Raw genomic sequence first — 26061 nt, 5'->3', positions numbered from 1 at the left:
TCAGCTACCCTGCTGTAGTGACCCTCAGATCAATGAACATATCAGGGTTCCCTTAAGTTCAATCTGTGGGAATCCGAGGTAAGGTGTGAGACTGAGTGGTCCTGCATTGGCAGTAAGCTGTTATAGTAGAGTTATCTATAAAAGCATAACAAATCCTAACAAATATATATGAATGAAACAATCTTACCAGAATCAACGACGTGGAACAGGAACCCGGCCTTTCAAGTGTGACAGGCTAGTAGCATCGCTCCTGACATGGACTTGAGTCAATGCTGATTGCTAATGGAGCTGTTAAACTGAGTCGGGATGGGTTCACAGAAAGACTCTCTCTGCATCTCCGGACTCTAACATTTACCCATTCTCTCACTGAGAGGCTGACAGGGCTACTGAAAACTCCAGTCCCATTTTGAAGAGTACTACCCTTCATAAGAGACTACTCTGAATCTTCCGACACTTCTCTGCCAACCTCCTGTGAGGAAAAGGCAAAGAATGACTGGGGGATGAGGGGAGTGGGGGAGGAATTTAAGCCTTTTGCTAGGGTGTCTTTGCCTCCTCCTGGTGGCCAGGTTCTTAATTCCCACAAATAATGAATGAAGCAGTGGACTCTCCTCCCATTAAGATGGAAATACAGTTATGGAATTTAAACCAAATAATACTAAATAAAATAAATAAATCATACCTGCTTACGGCATGTCCAGTGGTGGCTGCTTGTAAAAAAAGGGAAGACAATGGTCTTTTTACTTCAGAATTGTTCTGCTTCTTTAATTGCTTGGAGAATTGTATTGATGTAAGGTTCCCTATTTCCATATTTTTTTTCAATAAACCAGTTTCATTGTCAGTTTTGCCAGATAAAGAAGCTGAAGGTTGTGCACTGCAAACCAAATGTAACAATAGATTATTCTTAAAAATCAACATGCAACATTCAGTGGGGCTATGCTAGGTTTAGTCTGCCCTATGAAATCCTCAGCCAGGTGTTGTGACAGAGTATGGAAACTCAGCCCAGCTTGGAATAAAACTCACTTATAAGTATCTGCAGGGTTTTAAGTTTGATAGTTAAAACCAACACTTGTAATATCAGAAAATAGCAATTAGGAGCCTACTCAAAATGCATGGGTTACTATAGACTCCAACCTGCTCAAAACCCATAATGTAGGTGCCTTTTGCTCGGTCTCAAAAGAATTTAGATGACTAGGACTCATATAGACATTTTCCAAGCATGGGACACGCTTCTCAGATCTGCCCCAAGAATCTCTACTCCCAAATCTCCTTTAACACCCATTGAGTTAAATACGGAATAACAGGGAGGCTTAATCCCTAGCTGTAAAAGACCAGCTGAACTTGGGCTCACAATGTCTATTTATTTTTTGCTAAGACAGGGTAACCTCGGGATGAGCTGAGGGAAGTGGCAGAAGGACACTGCTCCTTGGCTTAAATACGTTTAACTCCAAACTTTTCTACACTCATACCTGGACCGCTCCAATCTTCTAAGGTCTCCAACCCCATTTGAATAATTGTGCCTGGTCACTTTCCATCTTAAAAGGAACTTTGGCCACCCCCTCCCTTCCTATACTAGTTCATGGCACAGTGAACTAAATCAGGAATTAAGCAAGGAAGAGTGGCATACAGCTTTTGAAAATGCAAGGAAGTCTTGCTAGTCGCCCCATATAAGAGAGCTCAACTTGAAATTTTTAACAAGGTGGTATCTGACCCACATCAGTCTGAAGAAACTATACTCAAGAGCGAGTGTTACCTGCTGGAGGGGTTGTGGGGATAGGGGTGACATACTTCATATATGGTGGAGCTGCCCCAAACTAGGGCCTTTCTGGAATCAGATAGAATCTATATAAAAAAACAAATGTTGCTTGGAAATCAATTCTCCCTGTCCCTGGAAATAGCACTTTTAAACACAATCAATGCGCAGTGTAACTGGCTTCTTTAATTATTTCTTGTCTGGTCGCTTAATTTGGGAAAGAACTGTACTTTTTCTATAATTTCTGCTTTCCTATCTAGACTTCTTTTTTTAATTATACCTATTTTGTGTTTATGGTTATCTATTTCACCACATGGGTATATGCCAATACTGGCTAAACTGTTGTACTGCTTTCTCCAACATAGGTGTGTCCGGTCCACGGCGTCATCCTTACTTGTGGGATATTCTCTTCCCCAACAGGAAATGGCAAAGAGCCCAGCAAAGCTGGTCACATGATCCCTCCTAGGCTCCGCCTACCCCAGTCATTCTCTTTGCCGTTGTACAGGCAACATCTCCACGGAGATGGCTTAGAGTTTTTTAGTGTTTAACTGTAGTTTTTTATTATTCAATCAAGAGTTTGTTATTTTGAAATAGTGCTGGTATGTACTATTTACTCAGAAACAGAAAAGAGATGAAGATTTCTGTTTGTATGAGGAAAATGATTTTAGCAACCGTAACTAAAATCCATGGCTGTTCCACACAGGACTGTTGAGAGCAATTAACTTCAGTTGGGGGAACAGTGTGCAGTCTCTTGCTGCTTGAGGTATGACACATTCTAACAAGACGATGTAATGCTGGAAGCTGTCATTTTCCCTATGGGATCCGGTAAGCCATATTTATTACGATCGTAAATAAGGGCTTCACAAGGGCTTATTTAGACTGTAGACTTTTCTGGGCTAAATCGATTCATTATTAACACATATTTAGCCTTGAGGAATCATTTTATCTGGGTATTTTGATATAATAATATCGGCAGGCACTGTATTAGACACCTTATTTCTTAGGGGCTTTCCCAAAGCATAAGCAGAGTCTCATTTTCGCGCCGGTGTGGCGCACTTGTTTTTGAGAGGCATGGCATGCAGTCGCATGTGAGAGGAGCTCTGATACTTAGAAAAGACTTTCTGAAGGCGTCATTTGGTATCGTATTCCCCTTTGGGTTTGGTTGGGTCTCAGCAAAGCAGATACCAGGGACTGTAAAGGGGTTAAAGCTTAAAACGGCTCTGGTTCCGTTATTTTAAGGGTTAAAGCTTCCAAATTTGGTGTGCAATATTTTTAAGGCTTTAAGACACTGTGGTGAAAATTTGGTGATTTTTGAACAATTCCTTCATGTTTTTTCGCAATTGCAGTAATAAAGTGTGTTCAGTTTAAAATTTAAAGTGACAGTAACGGTTTTATTTTAAAACGTTTTTTTGTACTTTCTTATCAAGTTTATGCCTGTTTAACATGTCTGAACTACCAGATAGACTGTGTTCTGAATGTGGGGAAGCCAGAATTCCTATTCATTTAAATAAATGTGATTTATGTGATAATGACAATGATGCCCAAGATGATTCCTCAAGTGAGGGGAGTAAGCATGGTACTGCATCATTCCCTCCTTCGTCTACACGAGTCTTGCCCACTCAGGAGGCCCCTAGTACATCTAGCGCGCCAATACTCCTTACTATGCAACAATTAACGGCTGTAATGGATAATTCTGTCAAAAACATTTTAGCCAAAATGAACCCTTGTCAGCGTAAGCGTGGCTGCTCTGTTTTAGTTACTGAAGAGCATGACGACGCTGATATTAATATCTCTGAAGGGCCCCTAATCCAATCTGAGGGGGCCAGGGAGGTTTTGTCTGAGGGAGAAATTACTGATTCAGGGAACATTTCTCATCAGGCTGAATCTGATGTGATTACATTTAAATTTAAGTTGGAACATCTCCGCATTTTGCTTAAGGAGGTATTATCCACTCTGGATGATTGTGAAAAGTTGGTCATCCCAGAGAAACTATGTAAAATGGACAAGTTCCTAGAGGTGCCGGGGCTCCCAGAAGCTTTTCCTATACCCAAGCGGGTGGTGGACATTGTTAATAAAGAATGGGAAAGGCCCGGTATTCCTTTTGTCCCTCCCCCCATATTTAAAAAATTGTTTCCTATGGTCGACCCCAGAAAGGACTTATGGCAGTCAGTCCCCAAGGTCGAGGGAGCGGTTTCTACTTTAAACAAACGCACCACTATACCCATAGAGGATAGTTGTGCTTTCAAAGATCCTATGGATAAAAAATTAGAAGGTTTGCTTAAAAAGATGTTTGTTCAGCAGGGTTACCTTCTACAACCCATTTCATGCATTGTCCCTGTCACTACAGCTGCATATTTCTGGTTTGATGAACTGATAAAGGTGCTCGATAGTGATTCTCCTCCTTATGAGGAGATTATGGACAGAATCAATGCTCTCAAATTGGCTAATTCTTTCACTCTAGACGCCACTTTGCAATTGGCTAGGTTAGCGGCTAAGAATTCTGGGTTTGCTATTGTGGCGCGCAGAGCGCTTTGGTTGAAATCTTGGTCGGCTGATGCGTCTTCCAAGAACAAGCTACTAAACATTCCTTTCAAGGGGAAAACGCTGTTTGGCCCTGACTTGAAAGAGATTATCTCTGATATCACTGGGGGTAAGGGCCACGCCCTTCCTCAGGATAGGCCTTTCAAGGCAAAAAATAGACCTAATTTTCGTCCCTTTCGTAAAAACGGACCAGCCCAAAGTGCTACGTCCTCTAAGCAAGAGGGTAATACTTCTCAAGCCAAGCCAGCTTGGAGACCAATGCAAGGCTGGAACAAGGGAAAGCAGGCCAAGAAACCTGTCACTGCTACCAAGACAGCATGAAATATTGGCCCCCGATCCGGGACCGGATCTGGTGGGGGGCAGACTCTCTCTCTTCGCTCAGGCTTGGGCAAGAGATGTTCTGGATCCTTGGGCGCTAGAAATAGTCTCCCAGGGTTATCTTCTGGAATTCAAGGGACTTCCCCCAAGGGGGAGGTTCCACAGGTCTCAGTTGTCTTCAGACCACATAAAAAGACAGGCGTTCTTACATTGTGTAGAAGACCTGTTAAAAATGGGAGTGATTCATCCTGTTCCATTAAGAGAACAAGGGATGGGGTTCTACTCCAATCTGTTCATAGTTCCCAAAAAAGAGGGAACGTTCAGACCAATCTTAGATCTCAAGATCTTAAACAAATTTCTCAAGGTCCCATCGTTCAAGATGGAAACCATTCGAACTATCCTTCCTTCCATCCAGGAAGGTCAATTCATGACCACGGTGGATTTAAAGGATGCGTATCTACATATTCCTATCCACAAGGAACATCATCGGTTCCTAAGGTTTGCATTCCTGGACAAACATTACCAGTTTGTGGCGCTTCCTTTCGGATTAGCCACTGCTCCAAGGATTTTCACAAAGGTACTAGGGTCCCTTCTAGCGGTGCTAAGACCAAGGGGCATTGCAGTAGTACCTTACCTGGACGACATTCTGATTCAAGCGTCGTCCCTACCTCGAGCAAAGGCTCACACGGACATCGTCCTGGCCTTTCTCAGATCTCACGGCTGGAAAGTGAACGTGGAAAAGAGTTCTCTATCCCCGTCAACAAGGGTTCCCTTCTTGGGAACAATTATAGACTCCTCAGAAATGAGGATTTTTCTAACAGAGGCCAGAAAGACAAAACTTCTGGACTCTTGTCGGATACTTCATTCCGTTCCTCTTCCTTCCGTAGCTCAGTGCATGGAAGTGATCGGGTTGATGGTAGCGGCAATGGACATAGTTCCTTTTGCGCGCATTCATCTAAGACCATTACAACTGTGCATGCTCAGTCAGTGGAATGGGGACTATACAGACTTGTCTCCAAAGATACAAGTAAATCAGAGGACCAGAGACTCACTCCGTTGGTGGCTGTCCCTGGACAACCTGTCACGAGGGATGACATTCCGCAGACCAGAGTGGGTCATTGTCACGACCGACGCCAGTCTGATGGGCTGGGGCGCGGTCTGGGGATCCCTGAAAGCTCAGGGTCTTTGGTCTCGGGAAGAATCTCTTCTACCGATAAATATTCTGGAACTGAGAGCGATATTCAATGCTCTCAAGGCTTGGCCTCAGCTAGCGAGGACCAAGTTCATACGGTTTCAATCAGACAACATGACGACTGTTGCGTACATCAACCATCAGGGGGGAACAAGGAGTTCCCTAGCGATGGAAGAAGTGACCAAGATTATTCTATGGGCGGAGTCTCACTCCTGCCACCTGTCTGCTATCCACATCCCGGGAGTGGAAAATTGGGAAGCGGATTTTCTGAGTCGTCAGACATTGCATCCGGGGGAGTGGGAACTCCATCCGGAAATCTTTGCCCAAGTCACTCAACTATGGGGCATTCCAGACATGGATCTGATGGCCTCTCGTCAGAACTTCAAAGTTCCTTGCTACGGGTCCAGATCCAGGGATCCCAAGGCGGCTCTAGTGGATGCACTAGTAGCACCTTGGACCTTCAAACTAGCTTATGTGTTCCCGCCGTTTCCTCTCATCCCCAGGCTGGTAGCCAGGATCAATCAGGAGAGGGCGTCGGTGATCTTGATAGCTCCTGCGTGGCCACGCAGGAGCTGGTATGCAGATCTGGTGAATATGTCATCGGCTCCACCTTGGAAGCTACCTTTGAGACGAGACCTTCTTGTTCAGGGTCCGTTCGAACATCCGAATCTGGTTTCACTCCAGCTGACTGCTTGGAGATTGAACGCTTGATTTTATCGAAGCGAGGTTTCTCAGATTCTGTTATCGATACTCTTGTTCAGGCCAGAAAGCCTGTAACTAGAAAGATTTACCACAAAATTTGGAAAAAATATATCTGTTGGTGTGAATCTAAAGGATTCCCTTGGGACAAGGTTAAGATTCCTAGGATTCTATCCTTCCTTCAAGAAGGATTGGAAAAAGGATTATCGGCAAGTTCCCTGAAGGGACAGATTTCTGCCTTGTCGGTGTTACTTCACAAAAAACTGGCAGCTGTGCCAGATGTTCAAGCCTTTGTTCAGGCTCTGGTTAGAATCAAGCCTGTTTACAAACCTTTGACTCCTCCTTGGAGTCTCAATTTAGTTCTTTCAGTTCTTCAGGGGGTTCCGTTTGAACCCTTACATTCCGTTGATATTAAGTTATTATCTTGGAAAGTTTTGTTTTTAGTTGCAATTTCTTCTGCTAGAAGAGTTTCAGAATTATCTGCTCTGCAGTGTTCTCCTCCTTATCTGGTGTTCCATGCAGATAAGGTGGTTTTACGTACTAAACCTGGTTTTCTTCCAAAAGTTGTTTCTAACAAAAACATTAACCAGGAGATTATCGTACCTTCTCTGTGTCCGAAACCAGTTTCAAAGAAGGAACGCTTGTTGCACAATTTGGATGTTGTTCGCGCTCTAAAATTCTATTTAGATGCTACAAAGGATTTTAGACAAACATCTTCCTTGTTTGTTGTTTATTCAGGTAAAAGGAGAGGTCAAAAAGCAACTTCTACTTCTCTCTCTTTTTGGATTAAAAGCATCATCAGATTGGCTTACGAGACTGCCGGACGGCAGCCTCCCGAAAGAATCACAGCTCATTCCACTAGGGCTGTGGCTTCCACATGGGCCTTCAAGAACGAGGCTTCTGTTGATCAGATATGTAGGGCAGCGACTTGGTCTTCACTGCACACTTTTACCAAATTTTACAAGTTTGATACTTTTGCTTCTTCTGAGGCTATTTTTGGGAGAAAGGTTTTGCAAGCCGTGGTGCCTTCCATTTAGGTGACCTGATTTGCTCCCTCCCTTCATCCGTGTCCTAAAGCTTTGGTATTGGTTCCCACAAGTAAGGATGACGCCGTGGACCGGACACACCTATGTTGGAGAAAACAGAATTTATGTTTACCTGATAAATTTCTTTCTCCAACGGTGTGTCCGGTCCACGGCCCGCCCTGGTTTTTTAATCAGGTCTGATAATTTATTTTCTTTAACTACAGTCACCACGGTACCATATGGTTTCTCCTATGCTATTATTCCTCCTTAACGTCGGTCGAATGACTGGGGTAGGCGGAGCCTAGGAGGGATCATGTGACCAGCTTTGCTGGGCTCTTTGCCATTTCCTGTTGGGGAAGAGAATATCCCACAAGTAAGGATGACGCCGTGGACCGGACACACCGTTGGAGAAAGAAATTTATCAGGTAAACATAAATTCTGTTTTTTTGAATACACTTGCACCCTGTGCACCAGCATTCAAACACCACACCTTCTCATAGAGAGTCTGCAGTGACTTGAATGACACAAATTAAGTAATCACTGACGTAGTACACACCCACCAGCTCTCTGAACAGGCACGGTGTTTGAATTCTAATCTTCTAGACACACGTAGCAAATGTGGGTATTTCGCAGAAAAACTGTAATAACTTTTACTAGAAGCATTTTTGCTAATGGAAATATATTACATAAATGCATTCATGCACATTCCGATTTTGACGTTTTCATCCCTTGTTTTTGTTTTTTAAAAAGTTATTATAATTTATCTATGTGAAAAAGGACAAGCGCTGTAGTAACAGAACCCTCAGATACACTGAAAAAAATCTGTGGTCCCTGTACTGCTGCCTAAATCTAAAGAGATTTGTTCAAAGTGGCCCCTGCCAAAGAAATAACGCTTTCTATAAGAAGAAACAACCGTGAGAAAAGAAAAGAAATAGGCGCATACAAGGAGAATCCACACATTCTAACCTAATGCATACAATAGGGTAAACACAGAGAAAATTATAAACGAACCATACAAAATATTGATGTGTGATGGATATCATATATGCATAAAATATATATATATATATATATATATATATATATACACACACATACATATACATACAGTATATATATATATATATATATATATATATATATATATACACACATACACATAAATAATAAATAATTATTAAGAGGTTAAAACTCTAATAAAATTAGGGCTGCAACTAGCGATTATTTTCATAATCGATTAATCGGCCGATTATTTTTTCGATTAATCGACTAATCGGATAAAAAAAAAGAATCAATAATGGTTTCCTATATTTTAAATAACATCCACATACTGAGTGTTACAAATATAAACTTCAGACTAAAACTTTACATTAACACAACTGTTTGTCCAATTTTTAAGCATCAGAGAACAGTTTTATAATTAAACAAAACAAAACCTGTTTGAAAAGAGGTAGAACTAGAAAGAGACCATTACTGTTAATAACATTCTGTTATTCACTCTTTCAGAAACTTTGCATTGAAATGCAAAAATCTCAACATGTCCACATGCTTCTGGCTAAGGCTGGTTCTCTGTTTGCAGCTATATCTCCTGCAGCAGAGAAAAGGCACTAAGATGGTGTTGAGGTGCTTGAGATGTATAAGTAGGGTTTTGCCAATTTCACAAAAGTGGGTTATTTATCTTTGTTAGCTCTTCACCAATGCAAAGGGTTTTACACCTTGGCAAGGGGCCTCTCAATAAAGTAACCCTTGACTTCATTCTTACATAAAAAAATATCTTGAATATCTATATGCAATGGTAAATAACCAGCTATAATGTTAGGGGGAAATATCTAGTCCGCTCTAAAAAACAGAATTTATGTTTACCTGATAAATTTCTTTCTTCTACGGTGTATCCGGTCCACGGCTTCATCCTTACTTGTGGGAAATTCTCAATCCCTACAGGAAGTGGCAAAGAGAGCACACAGCAAAGCTGTCCATATAGCTCCCCTCAGGCTCCGCCCCCCCAGTCATTCGACCGACGGTTAGGAGAAAAAGGTGAACCATAGGGTGCAGTGGTGACTGTAGTTTATAAAAATAAATTTAAACCTGACTAAAATGCCAGGGTGGGCCGTGGACCGGATACCCCGTAGGAGAAAGAAATTTATCAGGTAAACATAAATTCAGTTTTCTCCTACATTGGTGTATCCGGTCCACGGCTTCATCCTTACTTGTGGGAACCAATACCAAAGCTTTAAGACACGGATGAAGGGAGGGAACAAGTCAGGTAACCTAAACGGAAGGCACCACTGCTTGCAAAACCTTTCTCCCAAAAATAGCCTCCGAAGAAGCAAAAGTATCGAATTTTTAAAATTTGGCAAATGTATGCAGTGAAGACCAAGTCGCTGCCTTACAGATCTGTTCAACAGAAGCCTCATTCTTGAAGGCTCAAGTGGAAGCCACAGCTCTAGTAGAGTGAGCTGTAATTCGTTCAGGAGGCTGCCTTCCAGCAGTCTCATAAGCCAACCGGATGATGCTTTTCAGCCAGAAAGACAGAGAGGTCGCAGTCGCCTTTTGACCTCTCCTCTTACCAGAATAGACGACAAACAAGGACGAAGTTTGTCTGAAATCTTTAGTTGCTTTTAGGTAAAGCTTCAAAGCACGAACCACATCGAGATTGTGTAACAGACGTTCCTTGTTAGAAGCTGGGTTAGGACACAGAGAAGGAACAACTATTTCCTGGTTAATATTCTTATTGGAAACCACTTTTGGAAGAAAACCAGATTTGGTACGTAAAACGACCTTATCTGTATGAAACACCAGATATTGTGAATTACACTGCAAAGCAGACAATTCAGAAACTCTTCTAGCGGAAGAGATAGCAACCAAAAACAAAACTTTCCAAGATAGTAACTTAATATCTATGGAATGTAGAGGTTCAAACGGAACCCCCTGAAGAACTGAAAGAACTAGATTAAGACTCCATGGAGGAGCCACAGGTCTGTAGACAGGCTTGATTCTGACTAAAGCCTGCACAAACTCCTGAACATCTGGCATTTCTGCCAGACGTTTGTGTAACAAAACAGACAGAGCTGATATCTGTCCTTTTAAGGAACTAGCTGACAAACCTTTCTCCAATCCTTCTTGGAGAAAAGCTAAAATCCTTGGAATCCTAATCTTACTCCATGAGTAACCCTTGGATTCGCACCAACAAAGATATTTCCGCCATATCTTATGGTAAATTTTCCTAGTGACAGGCTTTCTAGCCTGAATCAGGGTATCTATAACTGAATCCGAAAACCCACGCTTAGCTAGAATCAAGCGTTCAATCTCCAAGCAGTCAGTTGCAGAGAGACTAGGTTTGGATGTACGAATGGACCTTGAATTAGAAGGTCCTGCCTCAAAGGTAGCTTCCATGGTGGAACCGATGACATATTCACCAGGTCTGTATACCAGGTCCTGCGTGGCCACGCAGGAGCTATCAGAATTACCAAAGCCTTCTCCTGTTTGATCCTGGCTACTAGCCGTGGGAGAAGAGGAAACGGTGGAAAGACATAAGCTAGACTGAACGACCAAGGCGCTGCTAAGGCATCTACCAGTGTCGCCTTGGGATCCCTGGACCTGGACCCGTAACATGGAACTTTTGAGTTCTGACGTGACGCCATCAGATCCAGATCCGGAATGCCCCATAGTTGAGTTAACTGGGCAAAAACCTCCGGGTCAAGTTCCCACTCCCCCGGATGGAAAGTCTGACCGCTTCCCAGTTGTCCACTCCTGGGATGTGAATTGCTGATAGATGGCAGGAGCGAACCTCTGCCCATTTGATGATCTTGGATACCTCTCTCATCGCCAGGGAACTCTTCGTTCACCCCTGATGATTGATGTACGCTACAGTCGTCATGTTGTCCAACTGAAATCTGATGAATCTGGCCTCCGCTAGTTGAGGCCATGCCTGGAGCGCATTGAATATCGCTCTCAATTCCAATATGTTTATCGGGAGAAGAGATTCTTCCCGAGACCATAGACCCTGAGCCTTCAGGGACTCCCAGACCGCGCCCCAGCCCAAAAGACTGGCGTTGGTCGTGACGATGATCCACTCCGGTCTGCGGAAACTCATTCCCTGAGACAGGTGATCTATAGACAGTCACCAGAGGAGTGAGTCTATGGTTTTCTGGTCCATTTGAATCTGGGGAGACAAGTCTGCATAATCCCCATTCCACTGTTTGAGCATGCACAGTTGCAATGGTCTTAAATGAATTCGAGCAAAAGGAACCACGTCCATTGCCGCAACCATTAGTCCTATTACCTCCATGCACTGAGCTATGGAGGGCTGAGGAATAGATTGAAGAACTCGACAAGCGTTCAGAAGCTTTAACTTCCTGACCTCTGTCTATTATTGTTCCCAGAAAGGGAACCCTTGTGGACGGGGACAGGGAACTTTTTTCTATGTTCACCTTCCACCCGTGAGATCTGAGAAAGGCTAAAACAATGTCTGTATGAGCCCTTGCTTTGGGAAGGGACGACGCTTGTATTAGAATGTCGTCTAGGTAAGGTGCTACTGCAATGCCCCTCGGCCTTAGCACCACTAGAAGGGACCCTAGCACCTTTGTGAAAATTCTGGGAGCAGTGGCTAAACCGAACGGAAGAGCCACGAACTGGTAATGTTTGTCCAGAAAGGCGAACCTCAGGAACTGATGGTGATCTTTGTGGATAGGAATATGCAGGTACGCATCCTTTAAGTCTACGGTAGTCATGTATTGACCCTCCTGGATCGTTGGTAAAATTGTCCGAATGGTTTCCATTTTGAATGATGGAACTCTGAGGAATTTGTTTACAATTTTTAAGTCCAGAATTGGCCTGAAAGTGTAGTTTTTTAGTGTAGTTCTTTTTTGGGAACTACAAACAGGTTTGAGTAAAAACCCAGTCATTGTTCCGCTGTTGGAACTGGGTGTATCATTCCCATCTTTAATAGGTCTTCTACGCAACGTAAGAATGCCTGTCTCTTTATCTGGTCTAAAGATAAGCGAGACATGTGGAACCTTCCCCTTGGAGGAAGGTCCTTGAACTCTAGAAGATACCCCTGAGAAACAATTTCTAGTGCCCAGGGGTCCGGAACATCTCTTGCCCAAGCCTGAGCAAAGAGAGAAAGTCTGCCCCCTACTAGATCCGGTCCCGGATCGGGGGCTACCCCTTCATGCTGTCTTGGTAGCAGCAGCAGGCTTCTTGGCCTGTTTGCCCTTGTTCCAGCCTTGCAATGGCTTCCATGCTGGTTTGGGCTGGGATGAGTTACCCTCTTGCCTAGTGGCTGTAGAGGTGGAAGTCGGTCCGTTCCTGAAATTGCGAAAGGAACGAAAATTAGACTTATTTTTAGACTTGAAAGGTCTATCCTGTGGAAGGGCATGGCCCTTTCCCCCAGTGATATCTGAAATAATTTCCTTCAATTCTGGCCCAAATAGGGTCTTACCCTTGAAAGGAATATTAAGTAATTTTGTTTTGGACTACACATCCGCCGACCAAGACTTTAACCAAAGCGCTCTGCGCGCCACAATTGCAAAACCAGAATTTTTCGCCGCTAATTTAGCTAACTGGAAAGCGGCGTCTGTAATGAAAGAATTAGCCAACTTCAGGGCGTGAATTCTGTCCATGACTTCATCGTAAGAAGTCTCCTTTTGGTGCGAGTTTTCTAGTTCCCCAAACCAAAAAGCCGCTGCAGTGGTTACAGGAATAATGCAAGAAATTGGTTGAAGAAGAAAACCCTGTTGAACAAAGATTTTCTTAAGTAAACCTTCTAATTTTTTATCCATAGGATCTTTGAAAGCGCAACTGTCTTCTATTGGTATAGTCGTGCGCTTAGCTAGCGTTGAAACTGCCCCCTCTACCTTAGGGACCGTCTGCCATGCGTCCCTTCTAGGGTCAACAATTAGGAACATTTTCTTAAATATAGGAGGGGGAACAAAGGGTACACCTGGCTTCTCCCACTCCTTAGTCACGATATCCGCCACCCTCTTAGGTATCGGAAATGCATCAGTGTGTACTGGGACCTCTAAGAATTTGTCCATTTTACACAATTTTTCAGGGATCACCAAAAGATCACAATCATCAAGTGTAGCTAGGACCTCCTTAAGTAGGGCGCGGAGGTGTTCTAGCTTAAATTTAAATGCTATGGCATCAGGCTCTGCCTGCTGAGAAACTTTCCCTGTGTCAGAAATTTCTCCCTCAGACAGGCCCTCCCTCACCGTCAAGTCAGATTGATGTGAGGGCACTACAGATAAATTATCCTCTGCGTCAGCTTACTCATTTTCTGTGTTTAAAACTGAGCAATCACGCTTCCTAGGAAAAGCTGGCAGTTTGGATAAAAATGCTGAGAGAGAATTATCCATTACTGCCGCTAACTGTTGCATAGTAATCGCAATTGGTGCGTTAGATGTACTGGGCATCGCTTGCGCGGGCATAGCTGGTGTTGACACAGAAGGGGAGGATAGCGAGCTATCTTCACACCCTTCAGCTAAAGAATCATCTTGGGCTATATCTTTAAGTGTAATTGTACGGTCCTTAAGCTGTTTGGACGCTATAGCACATTTCACACATAAATTTAATGGGGGAACCACCTTGGCCTTTGAACATACAGAACATAGGCTATCTGAAGGTTCAGACATGTTTAACAGACTTAAAAGTAACTTCAATGCAATAAAATTTATTTTTGACAAAAACGTTACTGTCTCTTTAAATAATAAAAGTGCACACTTTATTACTGAAACCTCAAAAAACCATCAAAAACAAATCCGATTTTTATGAAATTTTCACCACAGTGTCATAATGCTTTGAAAAGGTTGCACACAAATTTTCAGACCAATTAACCCCTTAATGCCCAAACCGGAGCTAATAACAGCAGTTAACCGGTTAACACACTACAGTACTCTGCCACAGCTTGCCCTGTGGCTTTTACCTTCCTTAGGGTTATTTTGGTAAGAATATAAGCCTGCCTGAAGCCCTTCCTGATGCCTCTGGACTCCCCACGTGAAGCTGCATGAACTGGCTAGTCAAAACAAGTGCACAATTGAGGCGCAAAATGAGGCTTCCTTCCTCTGCATACCAGAGTGGAGGGGCCTTTCTGACTAGATTAGGTGTCCAAATAAGTGCCAGGTGCAAATTAATCCCCAAAAGTGTTTTAAGTTGATAAAAAAACAACTATTTAAGTTGAAAACTTGCTAAAAACCAATCGATTAGTCCACAATAGTGTCAACCAGCATAAGCCCTTAAAATAAGACATCCTTTTATTGCTGAATCTAATAACAATGGCTTACCTATCCCAGAGGGAATTTCTGACAGTCTTCTAGCATTACTGGGTCTTGTTAGAAAAATGACTGATCATACCTGAAGCAGTTAAGCCTGCAAACTGTTCCCCCCAACTGATGTTATCTGGTTTCAACAGTCCTGCGTGGGAACAGCAATGGATTTTAGTTACTGGTGCTAAAATCATAGTCCTCTTAGCAGAAATCTTCTTCACTTTCTGCTGCAGAGTAAATAGTACAAGCCGGCACTATTTTAAAATAACAAACTCTTGATTGAAGAAATAAAAAACTACAACTAACACCACATACTCTTTACCACCCCCGGGGAGAGGCTACTAGTTAGAGTGGCAAAGAGAATGACTGGGGGGGCAGAGCCTGAGGGGAGCTATATGGACAGCTTTGCTGTGTACTCTCTTTGCCACTTCCTGTAGGGATTGAGAATATCCCACAAGTAAGGATGAAGCCGTGGACCGGATACACCAATGTAGGAGAAATAAGATATATACATATAGGTTGAATCTGGTACATATCACAATATATTAAAAATATAAAAAAAACAAATCAAACGCGCTAAGGACTTTATATCAATAACAGGACAAAGCCTTACACATTTATTTTTACAGTACATATAATCAGCAATAACAAGCAATACGCTAATAATTGTGCAAACAGATAATAGTGCACATCAATTTAAATAACTCCCATCAATCTAGGGCTAGGTGTAAATAACAAGCTTGGCACTATATCATGAAAAGCATAGTTCCAAATCACCTGATTTAATATAAACAATCCAAATGATGACTATTATATCTGAGTTGCACATAAGCCAGAGGTAGTTGTAAATGTATACTGTCCTGAAAAAGTGAAAAGTAGACGTCTGTAGATGTCCTTTAGGCTAAGGACATAACCATAAAACACAATACCATGTGCAGGAGTTCATTGGAGTGAAGCAGCTGGTGTTGTGCACAGACCAACTAATTGCAAACCAACTAATCGATTAATCGATTATGAGATTCGTTGACAACTATTTTCATAATCGATTATTATCGATTATAACGATTAGTTGTTGCAGCTCTAAATAAAATTAATATGACCACAATAACACTCATAACATGAAAGGTGGGAATTGCAGCATCCACCCCAATGAAGAAACGGAAAGTTCAATAAAAGTCTAGAACTGGTTACTCTGAAAACATATTTGCTTGTAACAATATGGGAATCCAATCCCTTACAAATATCCTGCTTACTTAAAATAATCTCAATCTGATGAGGTAAGTGCCGCACACGATATGGACAAACTCTCAGTTGTTGTATCCCCAGTGATCTTGCTTCGGTCCTACCTGGATATGGTAGGCTCCACTTTTCACATGTCTTTCCTAGTCAGTGAGAGTCCCAAAAGCCAAAGTTTGTGTAGTCTTCCTTACGCGTTTCGAGGGTCACCAAAGTACACACCTTCTTAGTCAAACGAATAATGTAAACAGAAACTCCGATCACCATTTTAAAAAAAGAGGCTGCGGTGCCCGCCCCCTGCTTGTATCCATTTCTATTGGTCATTATACCAGTCATGTGATCATGATGTATTACTTGAGTGTCATTTGATATTGTTGAGGCCTCCTATTCTAGAAAGCAACTAACAAAGACATTACAAGTCGGAGTCATGTGACATGATTAATTTTCCTGTATCCAAATGATTACGCTACTTGTAAATGTAATTTTTCCTTGACATGTTTAAATGGACATATCGTGACACTTAATATGCATTCTCTAAAAAATGATTGCTAAAACTTGATCAACTTATATTTATACATTAAAACAAATAATAATGAGCCCAAAAATCTGTGAAAACATAATGCTCCTATCACACGCGATTGAGCTTAATACAATCTTTTTCTTTGCATCCATTAAATATTATGTTAACAAAATCAAAATACAAAAAGAAAGAAAGAAAAGTGACAGTAATAATTTTGTATCTCCATAAGTTATAACTTGAATTAATTGTCTACCCCTTTCTTTGTATCATTAATCTTAACTGGTTTCTCGTAAAAAAATATTAGTATATGTTCCAAAATGGTTGCCTTTAGGCCAGTGGAATCCATACCATGAAACATTTTAAAATGGGCGGACAGATTATGTGATTTCTCCTTGAAAAACTAGTTTTCGATCGCCTAACCCACTTCCTGTCCTCCAATTCATTGCTTGACCCCCTGCAATCTGGCTTCCATCCCCAACACTCAACTGAGACTGCCCTCACCAAAGTTACTAACGATCTCCTTTCTGCTAAAAACAAAGGCTACTACTCATCTTACTTAACCTCTCTGCTACCTTTGACACTATTGTCCATCCCCTTCTCCTATGGATTCTCAGGTCTCTTGGGCTCTGTGACATTGCCCTCTCCTGGATTCACTCATCTCTCTAACAGATCCTTCTCTGTCTCTTTTGCTGGTGACTACTCCTCTCTTTTGTCTCTGTCTGTTGGAGTACCTCAAGGCTCTGTCCTGGGTCCTCTTCTCTATTAACAATTCTTCACTAAGTAAACTTATCAACAGCTTTGGCTTCAACTATCACCTCTATGCTGATGATACCCAGATCTACCTATCCAACCCTGCACTCTATCCTTCTGTCAATTTTCACATCAGCAACTGCTTATCTGGCATTTCCTCCTGGATGGCCTCTCACCACCTAAAAATAAACATGTCCAAGACCGAACTGCTTCTAATCCCCCTTCTAACTCTAATTTTTCCATCACTGTTGGCGGCACCATTATCTCCTCATCACACCAAGTCAGCTGCCTTGGAGTCACACTTGACTCAAATCTATCCTTCATTCCCCACATCCAATTGCTCTCTTCATCTTGCCACATCCGGATAGAAAAATTTAAATGAAGTCCGCAAAAACTGCCTTATCCTGATGGAAAATCAGAAAAGGAGATTCACAAGAAAGAGCAGATAATCCAGAAACTCTTCTAGCAGAAGAGATGGCCAAAAGGAAGAACACTTTCCAAGAAATTAGTTTAATGTCCAAAGAATGCATAGGCTCAAAAGGAGGAGCCTGTAAAGCCTTCAAAACCAAATTAAGACTCCAAGGAGGAGAGATTGATTTAATGACAGGTACAAAGCCTGTACAAAACAGTGAATTTTAGGAAGCTTAGTAATCTTTCTGTGAAATAAAACAGAAAGAGCAGAGATTTGACCCTTCAAGGAACTTGCAGACAAACCTTTATCTAAACCATCCTGAAGAAACTGTAAAATTCTAGGAATTCTAAAAGAATGCCAGGAGAATTTATGAGAAGAACACCATGAAATATAAGTCTTCCAAACTCGATAATAAATCTTCCTAGAAACAGATTTACGAGCCTGTAACATAGTATTAATCACTGAGTCAGAGAAACCTTTATGACTAAGCACTAGGCGTTCAATTTCCATACCTTCAAATTTAATGATTTGAGATCCTGATGGAAAAAAAACGGACATTGAGACAGAAGGTCTGGTCTTAAAGGAAGTGGCCAAGGTTGGCAACTGGACATCTGAACAAGATCTGCATACCAAAACCTGTGAGGCCATGCTGGAGCTACCAGAAACACAAACAATTGTTCCATTATGATCTTGGAAATCACTATTGGAAGAAAAACAAGAGGTGGGAAGATATAAGCAGGTTGGTAAAACCAAGGAACCCTATGTACCGCAGAAATTAGACAGGAGCTGGATTCCGCCCAAGAAAGTATCCAAGATATTTCTTTCATAGCTTGGGGACTGTGAGTCCCACCCTGATGATTGACATATGCCACAGTTGTGATATTGTCTGTCTGAAAACAAATGAATGGTTCTCTCTTCAACAGAGGCCAAACCTGAAGAGCCTTGAAAATAGCAGAGTTTTCTAAAATATTGATTGGTAACCTTTGGTTTCTTAAACGGCTTGTATTTACTCCAACTTGAAGAAGGTTTCCAATTGGAACCAGATTCTTTGGGGGAAGGATTGGGTTTCTGTTCCTTATTTTGTCGAAAGGAACGAAAACGGTTAGAAGCTTTAGATTTACCCTTAGGTATTTTATCCTGAGGCAAAAAACTCACTTCCCCCCAGTGACAGTTGAAATAATTGAATCCAACTGAGAACCAAATAAATTATTACCTTGGAAAGAAGAATCTAGACTTAGATACCATGTCAGCATTCCAATATTTGAGCCACAAAGCTCTTCTAGCTAAAATAGCTAAAGACATAGATTTAACATCAGTTTTAATGATATAAAAAATGGCATAACAGATAAAATGATTAGCATGTTGAAGCAAACTAACAATGCTAGACAAATCAGGATCCATTTTCTGTTGCGTTAAACTTTCTAACCAAAAAGGTGATGCAGTGGCAACATCAGCCATAGAAATGGCAGGCATGAGAAGATAGCCAGAATATAAATAAGCTTTCCTTAGATAAGATTCAAATTTCCTATCAAAAAGGGTCCTTAAGGGGGGCGGAGCCTGACGGAGCATCAAGATGGAGGTGTTTAGTTAGAGTTCCGACATTGAGGAAGGGGAAAGAGCTCACTACTCCGGCATCTAGACATAAAATGTAAGACTCCACATAACCAGGACATCCCTTGAAGACACCAGGCACCAGGAGGAAGCTTTTTTGTGGGACTTACCAGCGATAACAAGAACCAGGGGTCCGTCACTCGCAACCCGGTTTCCGCCATCTTACCCCTCACGTCTCTGTGCAGGGAACAGCTCCAGCCTACAGGCGCATAGCGCCGAAGTGGACACCAACTTGGAGGGGGCAATTTGGGAGCTACGGCACCTAAGTGCAACAAGTCCGGCCCTATAATTCACAGCAGGGCACACTCTACAGGCTCCGTGAGTACCAGTTGTACATACATAACTAGCCATGTGGGTTAGAAGCAACCACTAGCACTAGACAAGAGGGAGGATGTGACAAAGCAGCACTCAAAGTAAAAAGCCACCTGAAAAGGGACACACGCTACCACAATAGCGCTTGATGAGGTGTAGTAGAAGACAGGGGGAATAAAAAATTAAAAAATAAAATAAAAAAGATACTAAAAAACTATATAAGCCCATCCATGAATATAACACTTACTTGGGCTCTGCTAAATTCAATACTTTAGGGACCCCACAAATACTTGATGTTCTGGCTCTCCCTTCAATCACAATATAACCCTACTTTTGCATACGGTCCCCAGCCGATAAATAAGTGCAAGCTAAACAGGAGATATTTAATAAAGTAAAAAGCCTCAGGCTCCATCACATGAGGCAACAGGGACAGGACCCTCTGGCTGCTGTACAAAAGGTTAAGAGGGTTATAGTCATGTGAAGAACACCTCCAGAAATACTTTATTTTTGCTAATAGCCACAGAAAGAGGGTTCACCTTATTTTTTATGTAATCTTTACTAGTCGACTGACACCCAAGAACTGAGCCTTTAGCAACAACTACAGTCCAGGGATTGGGCCTACCCTTTATCCCTACATCAGATTCAAAATCTACAAGAGACTCTACAAAAGTAGCACAAGACTGACACCCTATGGTCAAAAAAGACATCACTACTCAATTCTCTCTCAACCTTTTTTTTCTTCAGGAGATTAACTGATTTCATCAAGGGTGCAGATACTGGCTAATTTGTTTTTCAGTCAATAAAAGCAAGGAGAGTGGAATGGCGTCAAAAAGACCAAACAAACCAGAGAAGTCAAATAAGTCCACTTCAGTTTCCTCCTTCTTCAAACCCTCCCAAGGAGACAATACTCAAATTCAACAAAGGGATATGGAAGAAACAGATGAAGCCACCCCAACGGGGCCCGACTCAGTGGGAGATAACACCCCTTTGACCAGAGCAGACATACAAATGCTTGTCTCAAAACAGGACATTACTAGTAGCTTCGACAAGCTGTGGGCCAAAATTGACACTATGCACACCTCCGTGACAGAGAGTCTGGGAGACATCAAAAATGACCTTTCAGAGCTTGGTTCAAGAGTGGAAACCCTGGAAAATAACAGCGACAATCTGGTGGAAGATGTGGAAATGGCTGTTCAACAGGTTTCTCAACAACAGCAAGTAATCAACGAGTTGCTTGACAAGATGGAAGATATGGAAAATAGAAATAGGAGAAGCAATATCCGCCTGAAAGGAATCCCAGAATCTGTCAAACCTGAGGATCTTCCCTCCTACCTGCACATCTTGTTTTGTACCATCACAGGGGTGGATCCGTCCACTGAGATAGAAATTGAGAGAGCCCACAGAGCCCTGAAACCCAGACCTAGGGCTGATCTTCCTCCCAGATATGTCATTGTGGCATTTCTAAGATACCCAGAGAAAGATAAAATCCTTAGGGAAGCGGCGAAACAACCAACTTTTAAATTCAGAGGTAATGTCATCCACTTCTTCCAGGACCTGAGGACCAGAACTCTCCAGAGAAGGGGGTCACTACGCCCGCTCACCTCCTTGCTTCGAAAGACTCAAATTCCATACAGGTGTGGTTACCTGTTTGCCCTGCATATCACCAAGTATAATAAAACCCTCACAATCAAGGAAGCCATTGGGATCCCAGACATATGTGAAGCTTTGGGTCTAGAAACTCCTGTTACACCAGAACCATCTCCACAACAAGAGACACTTGACCTACAGAGACCTTTCTTGAAATCACAAAGATCACAGTGGGCTAAGGCCCCCAAGAAGAGACAAAAGAATAAGTGATAGACACTTTATAAAATGTTTTGTCCCTTTGTCTCTCTTTGTTTTTCTTGCAGGTTCTCCTGGTTGGCGCTGCAGTTGGACACACTCTATGGCTCTCTGACTCACAAGTCCAAGCTTAAGTATTATTTATTCTAAATGTTATAGATCAAGAGGCAATATGACCTCAACCAACATCTGGTTAATTTGCACAGTTACACTTTCTCTCAGTTGTGTTATTGTTTTACATTAGCTAACTAGTATGGTAACTAAGTACGGAAGATGACCAAAGAGTCCCCATAAGAGTTTTTATATTAGGAGTGGAGTGGCATTTCCCCGGCTCTCATGTTCCCTCCCAGAACGTTATATGTCATTTCAAATGTTCAAAATTTTATGTTTCATCTCAGGTATACTCAAATATTTTATATACTCTGTCTTTGATGTTACAAACCTGCTCTTTTCTTCTTTTCAGCTGTTCACTTACTCTGTTACCCTTGTTCCTTCCACATCCCTTCCCACAAAAGGACTGCGTAGACTCTCCAAACCCAGGCAAGGGTTATACAGACCAATCTGGATCCTCAAGACCAAAGGATTGGGTGAGCGGATGATTTCATCCTATACAATTAAGTTGTTACGAGACACGGGCGTACCCCATACATATAATAAATACATTAATGGCAACCACTAACATTACCTTGATCTCGCATAATGTGAGAGGACTTAATTCTGATGTGAAGAGAAGAAAGGCCATCTCACAATACAGACAGTTAGGAGCTAATGTGATATTTTTGTAGGAGACACACTTTAGATCTGGGCACACTCCGAAATACTGGGCGAGACAGTTCCCCAACACTTCCACTCCACTATAGACCAAAAAAAAAGAGGAGTCTCAATTATGATACACTCTTCCCTGAATTTCAAACACATAGAGACAACTTCAGATAAAGAGGGGAGATATATTATTGTCAGGGGTACCCTAAACGAAGTGGAGATTGTTCTTTGTAATGTATATGCTCCAAATGAACGGCAAGAACAGTTCTTCTTGAGACTGTCGTATCTCCTATCAGGGTGGAACTCTGCAAGGATTTTCCTTGCAGGGGATTTCAATGTATCTCTATACAATCAGGGTCAGATCGCACTTACACCCCAACATACACCGCAGTACAGACTTAATAAAAAAACAAAGTCAATACTAAACACTATGGAGGGCCATAATCTATTGGATTTCTGGAAGGCATTATACGGGACCACCACTGACCATACCTTTTACTCTGCAGCCCACCACAAATATTTTAGACTAGACTATATTTTTGTAAGCCAGACACTTCTAACGAATGTGAGGTCCACCTCTATCTTTTCCTGTGTATGGTCTGACCACTCCATAGTTGAGCTGAGAGTAGAGGGGCTCCTCCCGCCCAATTCCATGAAAAGTTGGACCTACGACCCCACACTTATGAAAAACCCACTTCACAGGGAGACAATAATGAGGAACGCGCTAGAATTTTGGAACATTAACACTGACACAGACAACCCTATTCAGGTTTGGGCGGCCCACAAATCCGTCATTAGAGGCTTACTGATCCAGATTAAGTCGCAGGCCAAACGCAAGGCAAAAGAACAATTCAACACCCTTCAGGCAGAAATAGTAAATCTAGAAAAGAGACATAAGCTGACAGGGTCTGCTAGCACATACAAAACCTTACAGGACAAACGCCAAGCTCTAGATTCCATACTTAATGACCAATCAGTGATGGCCGGGTTGCGGTTACAATCTAAGTATTTTGTGTACGCCAATAGGCCAGACAAGTTCCTGGCGAATAAAATTAGAAACAAAATCAAAGACATATCCATTCCCTCACTCCGCAATTCAGATGGGTTAATGACTTCTAAACCAATAGATATAGTCAATACCTTTGCAAAATATTACGGCTTATTATATGACGGAAAAAAAAGTGAATAAAACAGAGCAAACGCAAATTCTACGTGAAAAATTCCTAGCAGAGGCGGATATGCCTAAAATAGCCCAACCAGAACTAGACACCCTGAACACAGATATTACGACCAAAGAGGTTCTAAATGTCCTACTAGATGTGAAGCCAGGGAAGGCAGCGGGCCCTGATGGCTTCCCTGCAGACTATTATAAATTGTTCAAATCTTCTCTGGTCCCCCACTTAGTCAAATTCTGTAACCACATACTCCAAGGTCACCCCATTCCACCTGAACTATTAGAGGCTAAAATTATAGTTCTTCCCAAACCAGGTAAAGACAAGACTTCATGCCACAACTATAGGCCAATATCTCTGATCAATCAAGACCTGAAAATTTTTACAAAAATATTAGCCAATCGCCTTAAACACCTTCTTCCTAAATTAATCCACCCGGACCAGGTGGGCTTTTTTAAAAATAGAGAAGCCCCCGACAACATAAAACGAATGGTGGCACTGCTAGATTACCTACACGAGACTAAGACGCCTTCTCTGCTGCTCTCTTTAGACGCGGAGAAGGCGTTTGACAGAGTCGTCTGGGACTTTATGCACGCGGTACTGTCGGTGATTGGTATTAAAGGTCCATTTCTAGATGCAGTAAAAAATATGTATTCCTTCCCCTCAGCGAGAGTTAGGGCAATGGGCCACCGTCTGATAGCTTTGCGGTCCTTAATGGCACACGTAAGGGTTGTCCACTGTCCCCGCTACTGTTCGCTTTGTGTATAGAGGCTTTGTGTATAGAGGCTTTGGCCCAGCACATTAGAAACTCCCCGGATATCACAGGGGTCACTATAAAGCAAAGAGAGTACAAGCTCACTCTATTCGCAGATGACATCCTTTTATCTTTATCCAGACCTTTGATCACTTTACCAAATTTATATAAAACCCTAGATGTATTCTCAAAGGTTTCCGGATACAAAGTTAATCTGGAGAAGTGCGAAGCCCTGCCCATAGAGCTCCCGACTCAGACTAAAAAGCTTATAGAACTCAATTTTGAATTTAAATGGGCCCGGAACAACTTAAAATATTTAGGGATTAACCTGACCAAGCGCTCATCAGATTTGTATCAGGCCAATTACTCCCCAATATATAAGTCCATTAAGCAAGACTTAAATAACTGGCACAAACTGGGATTCTCTTGGTTTGGAAGGCAATCAGCGATTAAGATGTCAGTACTACCGCGAATATTATATTTATTCCGCACCCTGCCAATTAAAGTCCCAACACAAGATTTGGAAGACTTACAAAAACGCACTGACAATTTTTTTTAAAAGAGCTAGAATCGCCTCAAATATTCTTAGCAGACATAGAAAGTTGGGGGGGGGGGGGCCCAAACTTTAAGCATTACTATCAGGCGGCTAGACTCGCACAAACTACTCTACTCAACACTCTAGAAGAGGAGATAATCTGGACGAAACTGGAATCAGATATTACAGAAAATGACTCGCGCGAACTAATTTTGTGGACCCCAAAGCAACACACAGCCAAAACAAAAATTTCCAATCACAGACTTCATGACTGACCAGTGGTCCAAACTGACTCTATCTCTCAAACTACTACCCTCTAGATCCATAAAAACTCTGCTTAGATGCATATTAAACCCAGAACATAGACTGACTATTCGGAAGTGGGAAAATAGAGGACTCTACAGGATAGCTGACCTAACAGACAGGGGTAAATTACTCACATTTACTCAATTACAAGACAAGCTACACCCGGTAAAACTCCAATGGTTCTCATATCTACAGATCACATCTGCTCTACTTCACCTCTTCCCCCTGGGATGGGGAGGTCCCACTACCACATTGGAGGCTATTTGTAGTTCGCCCTTTAGGCCCAAGAAAGCTATAACCAACATTTATCAATCAATTCAGGCAGTGGGGGCTAGCTCCAAAACTCCTTTACAAATCAAGTGGGAACGAGACCTTAACTTCGAAATTGAAGTAGGGCAATGGCATTTGATAATATATAGCACGGGCAGGGGCCTGCATAGTGCCGATCTGCTCGAAAGCTGTATTAAAACCAGCTTTCGTTGGTATCTAACACCCTTAATTACATCCCACGTTACAAAAAATGGCTCCAAACTCTGTTATAGGGGTTGCGGAGAGGAGGGCAGCTACAGACACATGTGGTGGGACTGCCCCCACTCAAACAATACGTGGTCCCAGTTGTCACAACTCTTAAGCACAATTCTTAACTGCACCATTAGGTTAACCATAGACCAGGCATTATTACATACCAGATTCAGAGAATTTAACAAATACATAAACCAATTCATCAGACTAGCTTGTACAGCTACAAGAGTATGCATAGCACGCCACTAAAAGGTGGGGGCCCCACCCTGGGGAGAAATCGTTTTAAAGATTAAACATTACTACAACATGTCAGCACAAGCAGCCATCCTACAAGATACGCAGGAAACCTTTCAAAAGGTATGGTATTATTGGATTATGTATGATGCACCACAGTCTAGAGCCCAGAGACCTTGTGTCATCCACATGTCCGATTAAGTCAGGTTATAATCACGGGGTCCCTCCCGTGTCTCATCAAGTCGCAACTGTGGTTAATCCACCAATATTCGATGGGAGGCCAGAGTCAAAACCAGTCCTTTCCGT

At 42.2% G+C, this 26061-nt stretch overlaps 1 protein-coding gene across 1 annotated transcript in view; it reads right to left on the bottom strand.

The window, feature by feature from the left end:
- The window catches only part of CENPC (centromere protein C), a 375071-nt gene that overhangs the window by 165887 nt on the left and 183123 nt on the right, over positions 1-26061 (bottom strand). Inside the window, exon 10 of the mRNA XM_053703270.1 lies at positions 680-871. Coding sequence (XP_053559245.1) covers positions 680-871 — 192 coding nt within the window. The remainder of the gene's footprint in view (positions 1-679; positions 872-26061) is intronic.

Source organism: Bombina bombina, chromosome 2 (assembly GCF_027579735.1).
Source record: "Bombina bombina isolate aBomBom1 chromosome 2, aBomBom1.pri, whole genome shotgun sequence".
Taxonomy (NCBI): Eukaryota; Metazoa; Chordata; class Amphibia; order Anura; family Bombinatoridae; genus Bombina; species Bombina bombina.
The sequence above is the reverse complement of the archived record's forward strand: the minus strand, read 5'-3'. Positions and strand labels throughout refer to the sequence as shown.